General features: G+C 32.9%; 1 protein-coding gene and 1 long non-coding RNA gene across 2 annotated transcripts; one reads left to right on the top strand and one right to left on the bottom strand.

Moving 5' to 3' along the window:
- The first annotated feature begins 391 nt into the window (after window positions 1-391).
- Window positions 392-1,919, top strand: LOC107956650 (uncharacterized). The gene is made up of 4 exons (XR_001700185.2): window positions 392-476; window positions 951-1,035; window positions 1,206-1,490; window positions 1,711-1,919. It is a non-coding gene; the product is annotated as an uncharacterized lncRNA (long non-coding RNA).
- A 7,998-nt stretch (window positions 1,920-9,917) lies between these two features.
- On the bottom strand, window positions 9,918-13,485 carry LOC107954162 (UDP-D-apiose/UDP-D-xylose synthase 2). The gene is made up of 9 exons (XM_041097577.1): window positions 12,962-13,485; window positions 12,546-12,638; window positions 12,218-12,325; window positions 11,264-11,378; window positions 11,049-11,182; window positions 10,825-10,926; window positions 10,641-10,733; window positions 10,391-10,526; window positions 9,918-10,299 (listed from the first exon to the last, which is right to left on the bottom strand). The coding sequence occupies exons 1-9, from the start codon at window positions 13,229-13,231 to the stop codon at window positions 10,187-10,189; spliced, it is 1,164 nt and encodes a 387-aa protein (XP_040953511.1). The 5' UTR covers window positions 13,232-13,485; the 3' UTR covers window positions 9,918-10,186.
- Between the last annotated feature and the right edge of the window lie 549 nt (window positions 13,486-14,034).

Here is a 14,034-nt window from a genome sequence, read left to right as displayed (position 1 = left end):
CCTGTAACAGCCCAGTTTAGACCCTAGTCGGATAGTGGTTTCGGGACCACAAATTCGAGTCAAAAAAATATTTTAATATTATTTTTCGTGCTTATAGTATGTGAATTAACATGTGTGAAATTTTCGTAATTTAATTTATCTGTTTGAGTGCTTAATTTGGAAAAAAAGGCTAAATCGAATAAAAAGTAAAAGAGGCATTTTATATGTTAAAGGTGTTTATTTGCTATGGTTTGTTAAATAGGATGTCCTTATAATGTTATTAAACCATTAGTATCTTGAGTGGACCATTATGGACATATATTAGTTTATTATTATGTTTTATAATTAAGGTTAAAATAGTAAATAATAAAATAGCATATAATAAAAGTATATGAAAAACAAAATAAGCCATGCATAGTTCATCCATAGCCGAAACATCAAAAATAAAAGAAGAAAGAAAATAAACTTAGGTTCGGCACTTTGGAAGTTCAAATTAGGTATGAGTTTTACTCAGTTTTTGATAATTTTTACGTTTTTGAGATCATTACTTAGTATATTACATAGCCCATGTGTTAATTTCTAGAGTTGTTGATGAATTTGAAAATTTCCATTGTTGATAATGTGATGAAATTGTTGTTTGATGATGAAAAATAAATCTTTGATGTTTGATTTTCATGTTTAATTAAGTGATTTTGATAAAAAATCCAAATTAGGGATTTATTTGTGAAATTTGAAAATTTAGGGGCTTAAATGTGAAATAAATGAAAAATATGGGTTGCTATGGACTATAGGGAGATTCATCTAAGGCATAGTTTTGAAGAATTTTGTGTATTTTATGATTTTTGGAAATAGGGACTAAATTGAAAAGAATGTGAAATTTTAGGAGCTAAAATGCAATTTTCCCATTTATGAGATTTTAAGTAAATTTGAATGAATATATGGTTAAATAAGTTAAATTTGTATTGAATTAGATCAAGAAAAGCAGAAATCAGATTTGGAACGAGGGAAATCAAAAGTGGTCGAGTAGTCGTTCCGTTTTGTTCGTCTTTGTCCGAGGTAAGTTCGTAAGTAAATAATTGAGTTTTAATTAATATACTTATTTGATACATATTCGAGTAGAAATATGAGTTTGTATACTACATTGTCGATTTGTATTTTACATAGAAAGATTATTTACAAGTTTAATTTGATTGAATTACGTTATTCAAAAATCATATGAATAACAGGAATGTTGAAATGTGAATTCGTGTAAGACCACGTCTGGGACGTTGGCATCAATTTAAGGTTTACGTGTAAGACCAAGTCTGGGACTTTGGCGCCATATATGATTACGTGTAAGACCTTTTCTGGGACGGTGGCATCGTTATTTGATTATATGTAAGACCACGTTTGGGACGTTGGCTTTGTATGAAATTTTTGAGCTGTCTGAGTATCTTTCTCGAAACTGAATGGTATAAGAAGTATTTGTGTAACACAAAAATCGAATGTGGGCTTGAATTAAGAAAATTCAGGTATGTTTGAGTTATACCAAGTTTTTTAGTAAAGGTAAGCTTTATATATATAACATGAAAGATGAATGAACCGTTTAAATATGAGTATATATGTACATGTACAATCTTAGTAGGATTCGATTTATTTGTATAATTTATATATGTATTTTGAAAGGTATTTGCTTATGACTTACTAAGTTATTTCAACTTACGGTGTGTTTGTTCATCCACTGTTTTATAGATTTTGAAAGTTAATTACAAGCTCGGAGATCATCAAGAATCATTATCACACTATCGACTGATATTCGGTACTTTTAAAATTTTAAAATCTGAACTTATGGCATGTATAGGCTTGTTATGCTAGGTTTGATTTTGAGTTGTATGTATATATTAAGCCATGCGAAAATGGCTAGAGATGATGTTTAAGTTAATGCATTTTCAATCATGGTATATATGCTTGATATGTATGGATATATATATAATTTGATAATGAGTATGTTTTGATCAATTGTGGTTTGGCTAATATCGGTTTCGTGGTAACAAGCATATACATATACTATGCTTGAATATTTAGTCATATAAGTGTAGTTGTTAAATGGTAAGAAATGAACATGCATTATAATTGTTTGATTGATTGTTTTGGTAATAAATGAACATGCATTATAAATGTTTGGTTGATTGTTTGGTAAGAAATGGACATGTAATATAATTCTCTTGGTTGATTGTTTAGGTAAGAATTTCAATGGTAAAAGAGAATTATAATTAAACATGTTGGATAGCTTTTGATAAATAGTTAGCAATATCAAGTTGATGTTAGTACTATTATATGTAAACATATATGGGTGCTTGTAGATTCGGTTTTGGTATGTGGCTGATTTTAGTCAATTTTTTATTTTATATTGGTGTGATTGATTCAATGACCAGTTAATAGAATGAAATATGAGATTAGGTATATATATATGCGAATTAGGTGTGCAAAGGAATGTTATCTGTATTAAATTGACTAATGTGATTCCCTTTTAATTTTTTTAGACAAAAATGCGCATATTACATATATATACATCATTAGTATATTCGACCATACCTTAATATTACTAAAGTGCATATGAGATTATACCGTATTATTGCATTATGCTGCAATTGGTTTTGTTTAGGTGCTTGAACAGAAGTATAAAATGTTATATTTGAATTTCAATTTATGTAATAATTATAGTAATATATTTTCAATGTATGAAATGTAACTATAAATGTTGGGATATGTATTAACTATACAAATGCCATTAATATTAGGGTTATGTGGTTTGAACATTAATTTATATGGTACATTAGTTTACTTGAACATGTGGTTTATAAAAAAATTTTGGGTTGATATTTAATATCGGAGTTTTAAAAAAAATAGAGAGAGAAAGAGACTATTCTGAATTGTGGTTTTGTCTGGTAATGCATCGTAACCCTAATTCGACGATAAATACGGGTTAGGGGTGTTACACCTCTCTTAATTACTCATTAGTTTAAAGCCAATCTCATAAGCGTAGATAACTATTCGCTGCAAACCAAAAAGAGAAACGGGCTTAAAGGGTCACCTTGTCGAAGTCCCTTACTCGGCTCAAACTTCCCCCTACTTTCCCATTTAAAACCATCAACTATGAAACCAATGAAATACATCTCATAATTGTTTCCACCCATCTACTAGCAAAACCCATTCGTTCCATCATAATTTTCAAAAAACCCCACTCCACTTGATCATAAGCTTTGCTCATGTCAAGTTTGAGTGCCATAAATCCCTTATTCCTCACTCTTTTTTGTCGAAAAGAGTGTAAAATCTCATAAGCTAATAAAACATTATATGATATCAATCTACTTGGCACGAAGGCACTTTGGGCCCTATCAATGCAATCCTCAAACACCCTTTGAAATTGGTTAGCTACCATCTTAGCAACCATCTTATAAAAAATTGTGCATAAACTTATTGGCCTAAAATTCGTTAGATTCATCGAGCAAGGAATTTTTGGAATGAGAATAATATTTGTAACATTTAATGAAACTAGAGATTTACCTTCATTTAGAACCTCCAAACAGAAAGAAGTAATGTCCTTTCCAAAAATATGCCAACACCTTTGATAGAAAAGAGTTAGAAAACCATCATCCCCCGACGCCTTTGTTGGACCCATAGCATTCAATGCCTCCAATACTTCTTTCATTGTGTACTGTTCTATCAACAAACCATTTACCTCATTAGAAATACATCTTCTTACCCAAGATAAGATATGATTTATATCTCCAATCCCCTTTGACTCAAAAAGGGATTGGAAATTATTACAAGTAATGCCCTCTATCTCAGCCTCATCTCTCGTAATGCAACCATCCCCATCTTGTAGACCGACAATCTTGCTCAATCCTATTCTCTGTACATAAAATTATGGAAAAAAGTCATGTTTTTATCCCCTAATCGCAACCAATTCGCCTTAGCTCTCTGCTCCCAAAACTGTTCATCCTTATCGATCTCTAAATTCAATTTAACCTTGGTGTCGACTAGTTCCGAAAGATTTTCGTCATTTCTTTCCCCCACCATTAAATCCCCAAGCTTTCTTGTCAATTTTTTTAATACCTACCTTCCTTCTTCATTCCACTGCTGCCTACCTCCCTAAGCCAAGCCGAACGCGTTCTAACTTAGATAGAATATCATCATCTTCCCCCTCCCAAAGACATTTCACCTCCTCCTCGAAAGACCCTTCCATCACCCACCAAGCCTCGAACTGAAAATGTTTAGATCAAGGATCATAGGCATCTCACTTAGGCTATAGAAAAAAAGGATAATGATAAGAAAAAGAATGTGGGCGATGACGTACCACCGTATTTGAAAACATAGTCATCCATATTTCATTCGCTACCTCTTATCTAACCTTTTTCTGATATTTGTTTCCGAAAGGTTACCCCTGCCCCAAGTATCCCACGGCCCTAAATATCCCACATCTATGAGTTGACAATTAGAAATAACCTTTATGAAAGCTTCTATTCTCCTTTCCTTCCTTGGCACCACCCTTTCTTTTCAAAAGAGTACAAAATTTCATTGAAATCATCCCCCACAATCCAAGAAAGATTATGTGATTGACCTAAAAGCCTTAGAAAATTACAAGTCTCTTTTCTACACAGCGAATCTAGGGCCCCATAAATATCCAAAATTTCCCCTCCTCACCATCCTCCCTAACTTCAGTATCAATATGATGTTTCGAAAAACTCCTCAAAGTAATCGTACAATCACCTCTCCAAGCTAAACTCAAACCCCTTTTAGATTCTTCAGCTTCGACATCAAACTCATTCAAAAACCAAATCTTCAACAAAAATTCTCCATTCTTCTTGAACTTAATTTAGTCTCCATAAAGAAAACAATTTGAAGATTATACATCTTCAACAAATGCAGAAGTCTCCTTACAGCCTGTGGCCTCCCCAAACCACAGGCATTCCAACAAAATATTTTTATTGTGATCGGTCGGCATGCCCCTTAGCAGCCATTAATATAAAAAGAGTCATTTCCACTGGATGATCCTCTATAGGTACCAATGAATCTATCACTTTAGGAACATTGTGACTCTAAGTATCATTCATTGGGCGTTTTTCCCCTCCCCTCCCTCAATTGGGTTCTCTTCACTATCATGATCAATATTAACCCGTCCCTAATCTTAACCGTGTTACCAACCATACCAAAATTATCACTACCATCCCCATCCAAATTAACCCCTAAAATAGGGTATATTTTCAAACCTAATCCCTACCTCCCACTCTTCCCGTTTCCTCTTTCCACATTACATCCTTGAGGCCACTCTTCACCATCTTCTCTTAACCAAAAGCTATTCATCGCCACCTCTCTCTTTGATTGTGCTCGTATCGACAGGTCCCATCCCATTTCCATATTTTCTTCTTCTTTTGACATTCTAATTTGGCAAAAAGAATCACTATGCCCTAACCGCCCACAATAAAAACAAAACAAAGTCAACTGTTCATACTTAAAAAACACAAAAGTACAAGAACTGGACACACACATGATCTTCTTTCTTCGTTTCAAAGGCCTTCTCATATCCAACAAAACTTGAATTTGTATAAAACTTTACGATAAGCTATAAAAGTAACATATTTTAATCTCATTCTTAATGCGTTTTTGGATGGTTAATTATGCAAATTAGTGAATTTGATGCTCTTAATATTTTAAATTCATGTTTCTACACTTAAGAGAGTATTTGGGAGCGAAAAACGAGCTAAAATCAGACAAATGAAGCTATTTTCAAGAGCCACATGAGTTGGGTACACACTTATTTAAGCCACACGGGTTAGACACACGCCCATGTGCCAGCCCGTGTCGATTTTGCACCCTGCTTCCTAAATACACGAAAAAAAATCTAATTTTTAGACTTTTTGAGCATTCTAAAGTCTATAAATACCCATTAGAAGAAGACATAAAAGGGTCATCAGAGAATATCGAAGAAAACACTCGAAGAACACCATCGGAATCAATTCAAAAACGAATCCCCATCAAGATCAAATATCTCCTTTTAATTTCTTCCGAAGTTTTATTGAGTTTTTTTATGTCTTGTGGTTATTCTGACTTTGAGATGTTTCTATTCAAGATAATGAACTAATTCCCTAGATACCTAGGAATGATGAAACCTATGATGAATCATTTCATTTAATTTCTGTTTTTACGCGATAAATACTTGATTCTTGTTCTCAATTATGTATCATTATTTTTTGTTTTAATATTTTTGGGATATTAATTCATGTTTAATCTGCTTAATTCAGTGGAGAAAAAGGCCCTATTTAAGAGTAGGTCTAGCATAATTGAGTGGAGTTACATGCAATCCTAAAAATAGAACGATATTAATCTATCGGATTATAGCCAAATCTAATAGGGGAATTCAAATATCGAGTTAATGCGACGATAAGGGTTTTAATTAGAAAGATATTTCAATTAATCAACCTAAAGTCAATTGTTCTTACTTTCGAAAGAGATATTAACGTAATTTAGAGATTTCTACAGATCAAGACTAGAGGTGATCATAGGCCGGGCCGGGTCGAGTTCGGGTCGGGCCAAGACAAAATTTTAAGCCCATTTTCTAGGCCCAAGCCTGACCTGGTCCAAAATATAGGCCTAAAAATTTGTCCAAGCCCGGCCCGAAAGAAAATTGCTAAGCCCGAGCCTGACCCGGCCCGGCCCATATTTGATTAAAAATAAATATATATATTTAATATATAATTCGAATTAAAAGTCTAAAAAATATATATATTTAATAAAAAGTATATTTGATTAAAAATAAAAATATATATTTAATATATAATTAAAAACAAAAATATATATTTAATATATAATTCGGGCCGGGCCCGGGCCTCATTTTTTTGCCCAAACCTATATTTCGAGCCTATATTTTTACCCGAACCCTCCCATTTTTCGGGCAAGCCATCGGGCCGGGCCAGGTAACCCAACCCATGATCACCTCTAATCAAGACACAAGTAAATAAATCATTTAATTTAGATTCAAAATAATAGGTGAAGTTTAGGTGGACTCTTTCCTGGGTATTGTCTATCTCATTGGTTAATATTCGATTATTTCTTTGATTCGTTCTCTATTGCGTTCTTAGATTAGTAAATTTAGATTAAAACACATCACTCCAATTTGTCGGCTAAATAATAGAAAAATAATAATTACTAATACTTTTAATCCTTGTGGATACGATATTCTCTACTCACCATAGCTATACTATTGTTCGATAGGTGTACTTGCCTTTATCATATTTATAGTTAGTTTAGTGATCATCACTTTGTAAGCCCTTACTCAAACTTTTAGAATCATACTCCAAAAATTCTCCAACAAAATCACTCCATTGCTTAGCAACAGATTTTGAAAACGAACCCAACAGTAGGTCATGTATTTGCACCCAAAAAGTAGAGAATCGTAATGGTGCCTTAACCGGATCTTCCCCTACCTGTAGCCTATAGAACACCAAAAGATGATTATTAAAAGTCCAACGTGCCCTATTAACAACCCGATCTAGATCCATTTTATAAAAAAACTTAAATAAGAATTTTTTTTTTCCAAATATGAGATCTGAACTCCTTTCACATGATGCCACAAAATTTACTAATGCATGGCTGAAAAATGGACAATACTTTTTAGGCTCTTTTTTTGTTTTTTTTTTCATTTATTCTTTTCTTTTCACAATTTTTTTTCTTTTATTCCTTTTAATTTTAAAAAATAATTTTAAAAAATGAATAAAAAATGATAAAATAAAAATATAAACTCACAGATTTTATTCCAAAAATACAAATAATCCAATTCTTTTTTCTTTTATATTTTCTCATTTTCTCATTTTCTTTCACTTTTTTTTTTGCTTTCTTTTTCTTTTCTTTTCTTATTTTCTGTCATTTATCTATTCTATCTTATCCTTAAGAATGGTAATGCTTCAACACTCAACTATGGATGTAAAATCTTAAAAACTACTATTACCTCCATAGGTTTTGAATGCATCCATCCTTACCTCATTCTATCTCACTCTACCTCAATTTAATTTTTTACTATTTATTTTTATATATTTTTAATTTTTTTAAAGTCAAATAAATATTTAAACATAATTTTTCAAAAAAAAAGTAACATAAAATATATAAAAAATTCACGTTACTACATTTTTACCCTTTTAATATTTATTTATATACAAAGATAAATGATAAATTTATATAGTAGGATGGAACGGGACAAACAATAACCATAATAAATCTATACCCTGTCCAAAAGAAAAGATCCACCTTACCCCACTTCCGCATCCACTGTTTTTTTTTTAAAAAAAATCTGTTACATTCAAAATGAAGATGATTCGGATTTTACCATCCTTATTGATGCTTGCCCAAAAAACCAAGAAAACCTCATATTCACCCATAAAACTCAGGCATCTAATCCCAGCAATCTATTACCATAAAACAAATAGAAACCGGGAAACCAAGAAAACGAATCTTTTCCCAAAAATACCCTAGTTTTTGAACAAAACCAAAGAAATAAAGAAAAAAAAAAGATAAAGAAGACAAATTTTGAACGAGCTTAGTAATAAACATCGAGCACAAAAAATTTAAAAAAAAAAACGAAGTAAAAGCTTTTTTCTTTCTTCCTTCAATGTCAAACACTATAATCGAGGCTTTGGACAAAACCCTGAAACTAGAATGAAAGAAACTTGAGATTTTATATCTAGGCTAAACTAAACAATATTCCAACAACCTCTTTCTACGAAAAACGGATTTCTTGGCACCTGAACATTTCTCGTAGCAATGAACGGTTTTTCTCCACGATATTTTTACCCAAAAATTAAAGAATAATAAATTACTTACAAAGAGCGAGTGTTTATCAAAATAAGAGTGTTACTATGAAACCACGCAACTCAAAGAGTTCCCATAAAAATTAACTTGGCAACTAACACAACAAACTCCAAGAAACTATAAGGTACTGTAAGAAGATGACGCAGTTTCTAGTTTGTAATGCAGAGTTATATAATAGCTCTTATTATTTTAAGAAACAAAAGAGAATTTCCTTTTCAATTCCGAATGATTTTTATTTCAGTTAATGCTTCTAATCAATTCAAGAATCTCTGTATAAAATTTCAAATATCACTCTACAAAGAACCTGTGTGTTGACCGATCAACAAAATACAAGCTTCACGCGAAAGTGCATGAAAATTGAAAAGGAAAAAGAATAGTGAAATTGACACCTATAGAAACCCACTTCAAAGTCGATAATTTCAGTAACTAACTTCCATGAAAGTCAATTCACCCTAAGCACTGTTAAACTCCGTACGTTTTAATAAATAATTTCATACTCAAAGCTATTTCAATAAAATTTTACATTTCATATATACGAAAAAAAACCCACAAGTTCATATTTTTTTAGACAGCATAATTCGTGCACAATGTGCTGTGCAAAGAACAAATACAAAAACCCACACGTGTAAAATCAACTCAGCACAAAGCACCGAATGAAAAATATGAGAAAACCCACACAAAGTGAAGTTTGCAAATGCGCGCAGTCTCACAGACTCAGGACTTCCACCTTAACCATCAAACCAAAGCCTCATTGGCCCAAGTTAATTTTTTTACTTCTGAAAATCTAACTAATTAATCATAATATGTATTTCGTTCTTCCAGTTAAATAGAAAAAAAAAAACCCAAAATTTCATGTTCCTTAGCTTACCGTTTTTTAAAATATATAAAAGCAAACCAATTATTTAAAATAAACAGGTAATGTGATTAAATGGATAAGGCAAAACAATTTAACAATAAAATTACGTTATATAAAAATAATAATAGAGTGTAAGACAACCCACGAGAGCCGAGAGACAACATGTAGGATAAGCCCCTAGTACCCCCCCCCCTCTCAACGTGCCAAATCCCAATACACTATTGGAATAAATATAATGTAATAAAAAAATATCGTTCCCTAATAGAAATCTAATAATGTCTCCACATAATTCCATACTGAGAACATAGCTAACAGTGAGCTATCAACACAAGGAAAGACAACAAATAATATTTGGCATATAACAAAAAAAAACAACTGGATATGTATATATTTAAGACTTCCTAAATGAAAGTATAAAAGAAATTGAAACATTTGCGAATAAAGCACATTTTATGCGAGTCCTTGCTTAGGCAAATCTTTAAAATTTTTGTTTGTTCGTTTGCTTACTTAGGATGAAGTAGGTTTTGCCATCGACTTCTTAATAGCTTCAGCATAAGTCCTGTGTTGGTAGGTCAGTGTAGATTCAAGCAAGTCCCAAAGCGATGTCTTGGGGTTCCAACCTAATGCGACGTTATTACTTTAAATCAGATGCTCCAACATTTGAAATTAAAGATAGTGAGAATATAAGCAAGGAAGGAAGCAAGAGAATACCAAGTTGTTTATTTATTATGGTCATGTCTGGAATTCTCTTGTCACTATCATCGTATCCCTCGCCATAAAATTCCTTGGAGCTGACGTCAATTGTTGGAGTCTCCAGTGCAGATTCTCCACTAACCTTGGTATAGACCTGAGGAATCCGAAACATATACAGTTACAAACCGTGTGTGATGATCAATCACCATAAACATATTAATGAAGATATGAATTAAATAAACTATATAGCATCAATCATGTCCTTCACCTTAGTCATCATTTCAGCAAGTTGCCTAACTGTAACTTCATTGTTCGGGTTACCCACATTGAAAATGTGACCATTGGCCCTGCCTGGGTTTTCCTGTAAAGAAGATACCACTTAGCTTAGTTACTTTCTGTAGTTGAGCCGATATGGGGATGAGGAAAAGGGAGAGAGGAGAGTTAATACAGACAATCATCAACAGAACAGCTTCAATAGCATCCTTTATGTAAACAAAAGTTCTCTGAGATTGGCCACCATCAACAAGCTTAAGTGGCTCACGGCGAAGGAGATTCTGCCCCCCCACCCCCCCCCCCAAAAAAAAAACCATTAGAGCTAAGATTGTCATAACATCAAAAAGTGATTCTAGACGGCCTCTAGGATATTCTCTACAACCGTGAAACAAGTTCGACATACATTACTAAAGCACGCTAGAACTCTTGGAACTCCCTCACTTGGACCATCAATGCCGGGAATGAAGTCCATCCTTGGTCCAATCCAGTTAAATGGCCTCACAATGGTGAACTCGAGGCCATTCTCTGCTCCCTCAGCTGGGATAAATAAGAAGAGAAGTCAGTAAATCCTGTTCAAAGCATCTCAACAGGGGCCAGATCATTAAAAATGATGCTAACCATAAATGAGCCTCTCAATCAACTGCTTCGCACATGCATACGACCACCTCTGCTTCTCAATAGAGCCAAAAATGCAGGGCGAGACATCTTCCTTAAGAACATAGTAGGCAGGATCCTATAACATGAATTGCAGAGAGTGACAAAGATTCTAAACTTCATAAACAAAGAACACAATAGTGTCAACTCAAAATACAAAAGGGAAAAAGGACCAAGACCACAAAGAAACAAAATGAGAAACATCATCAAACCAATTTCAGCATCTCTGTGAATTAAGAGAAGCATAAAATCTGTGCACAAAGGAATACAGCTTGCTTAAGAACAAAATTCAAATAGTAAACGACCTAGTTTTAACATTTCCCACGTGAAGCAACTGGATAAACAAAAGAGCTTATAAAACGCCTGCATATATACTACAATTACAACTAAAACCGATGCAAGATATCTTCCTAGAGCTAAAGTTGTACAGTAAACACGACTAACAAAAAAAAGGAAAACACAATTTATATTCAACAAAAATTAGCAGCCTAAAACAGGCATATCAACAATTGGAATGGGATAAATAATTCGCAAGGCTTGAGGCTTTTCTAGCCTATTATTCAGCATTTAACAGGTCCACCAGCAAGGAAAGACAACTTTCTAAAAACTTCAAATGAAATCTAATTTATAAAAGCCGCATATCTTGCTATGAACCACTCATTTTACTACTACAATAAATTGTTATTACATCAACAACATAACCTCGCCCTCACCCTTCCAACCCCAAGCCTTTGTGATGTTTGTTGACTATAGGAGAAAAAACTTCCAGAAAATATTAAAAGCTCAAATATATGTATACCACCAACATATCACTATACCATACATGTCACCCAGTTAAAAAACAAATTATAGATATAGCTTCTTCCTTTTGAGGATACTCAATATAAGTGATGAAGAATAGAGACAGCGAAAGGTTACCTGACGGAGAGGAGAATCTTTAGGCAGAAAGCTTTGGATGGTTTTACCATACACTTCACAAGTCGAGAAATGAATGAGACGCTTGTTGTTCTCTGAACAGTATTTCACCTACCAAACCATAAATCCACATAAAAAGACAACATTAATTTCAATTTCGATCTCGAAAGCATCAATAACTATCAAATCCCTCCTCACTCGCATCAATATAAAAAAAAAACCGTTATAAAAAGAGACGCTTATCAGATCTCTCAGCTCATCAATATCAAGCAACTAAAATGAAAAAAAAAAAAGAATGAAAGAATGAAACCGTTATAAAAGAACTGCTTACCACAGGAAGTGCATCAATAAAATTGCTGTAAATCGTATCGAGCGGGCGTGTATTATAATCTGCCGGAGTACAGATCGCCGCAAGATTTATCGTCTGTATTGTCGCAAAAACAATAACAACTAAATTAGTCAACATAAATCAAGTAAAAAAGTTCTTTTAATATAAAAAAAACTAACAAATCAGTAAAAAAAAACTAAATCCTAGAGAACACAATGAGATAAATTAGCTCAACAAAAAAATTAAAGTTACACAGAATTTAACCAGATCTAAGAAATTAAATCCAAAGAAAACACTAAAGAAACGAACAAACAAAAACATGAAAGCATTTTAGACAGAAATAAAGAGAAAAAAAATCCTTGATCTCCAGCAATTGTTTTTGAGAAAGTAAGAAAATAGCAAGAAATGGAAGAAATTACGAGATCTGCCATCTTGATGAGGCCTTCAAGCCTAGAATCGTGCTTGATGTTAAGTCGGTGGAACTGGATACGGCCAGCCCAAGGGAGAGAGTCAGGCTCGAGGAGGTGCTTAATCTTGTCATTGTAAACGTCCAAGGCGAGCACCTTGTGCGGCGTTTCCGACATTAATTTCTCGCAGAGGTGAGAGCCAATGAAGCCTCCCGCTCCAATCATGCATATCGTAATTGGCTTTATTGGTCTCCCGTCCAGATCCATTCTCGAAGCTGCCATTTCAAACAACACCGGTGTTTTCCTGTCTTCCGACGCCGCTGGTGACAAAAGTAATTATTAGCAGAAAGAAAAAATATAGAAAGAGAGAGAAATTTGAAGATGGAGAGGAGAGGAGAGGGGAAAAATGGCCAGGCCTCTTGTATATATGGGGAATGGAGGGAAATGAGAAGCAGAGAGAGACCCTTCTACAGTGCTACATTAAATGAGGGGACCGTATTAAACCTACTCTCGCGAGTATAGCCACTGCATGTACTCGATTGAGAAGGGAGCATGTGGGAAATTTCATAAATTATAATCATTTTAGTTACTTAGTAAAAGGTTTTGGGAATCTTTTAGGTTAATTTCATCAAACATCCCCAAACTATCACTCATGTTTTGAATTTATCTATAAACTTTAAAATATTATAATTGAGCTCTCAAAGTATTAGTATAGCATGAATCACATTTTTTGTTAACTTAGGTTGTTTTGATAAGACATTCAAAATAAATTTTTATTTCATTGAAAATAAAATTTTCAACATTTACTACTTCTTTTATTATTATTTGTGTTTGATAATCTTATTAGCTTTTTACTTAACATAAAATTTTCAACAAAAAATGTTGGATATGATAAGTAAATAGCTACTTATCACTTAATGTGAAGAATATTAAATTCGTTTTATTTTTCAAATCTTATTTTTAAAACAAGTTATTTCTTCATTTTATTAAAAATAATAATATTCAAATTTTATCTTTTAACTTTTATTTTAATTTTTTTGTAAAAAATCTAAATTTACTATTATCAAACAAACTAATTATATCTC

The sequence above is a fragment of the Gossypium hirsutum genome, chromosome D07 (genome assembly GCF_007990345.1).
Source record: "Gossypium hirsutum isolate 1008001.06 chromosome D07, Gossypium_hirsutum_v2.1, whole genome shotgun sequence".
In the NCBI taxonomy this organism is placed as follows: domain Eukaryota; kingdom Viridiplantae; phylum Streptophyta; class Magnoliopsida; order Malvales; family Malvaceae; genus Gossypium; species Gossypium hirsutum.
Note: the sequence above shows the minus strand (reverse complement) of the source record. Positions and strands in the feature narration are given on the sequence as shown.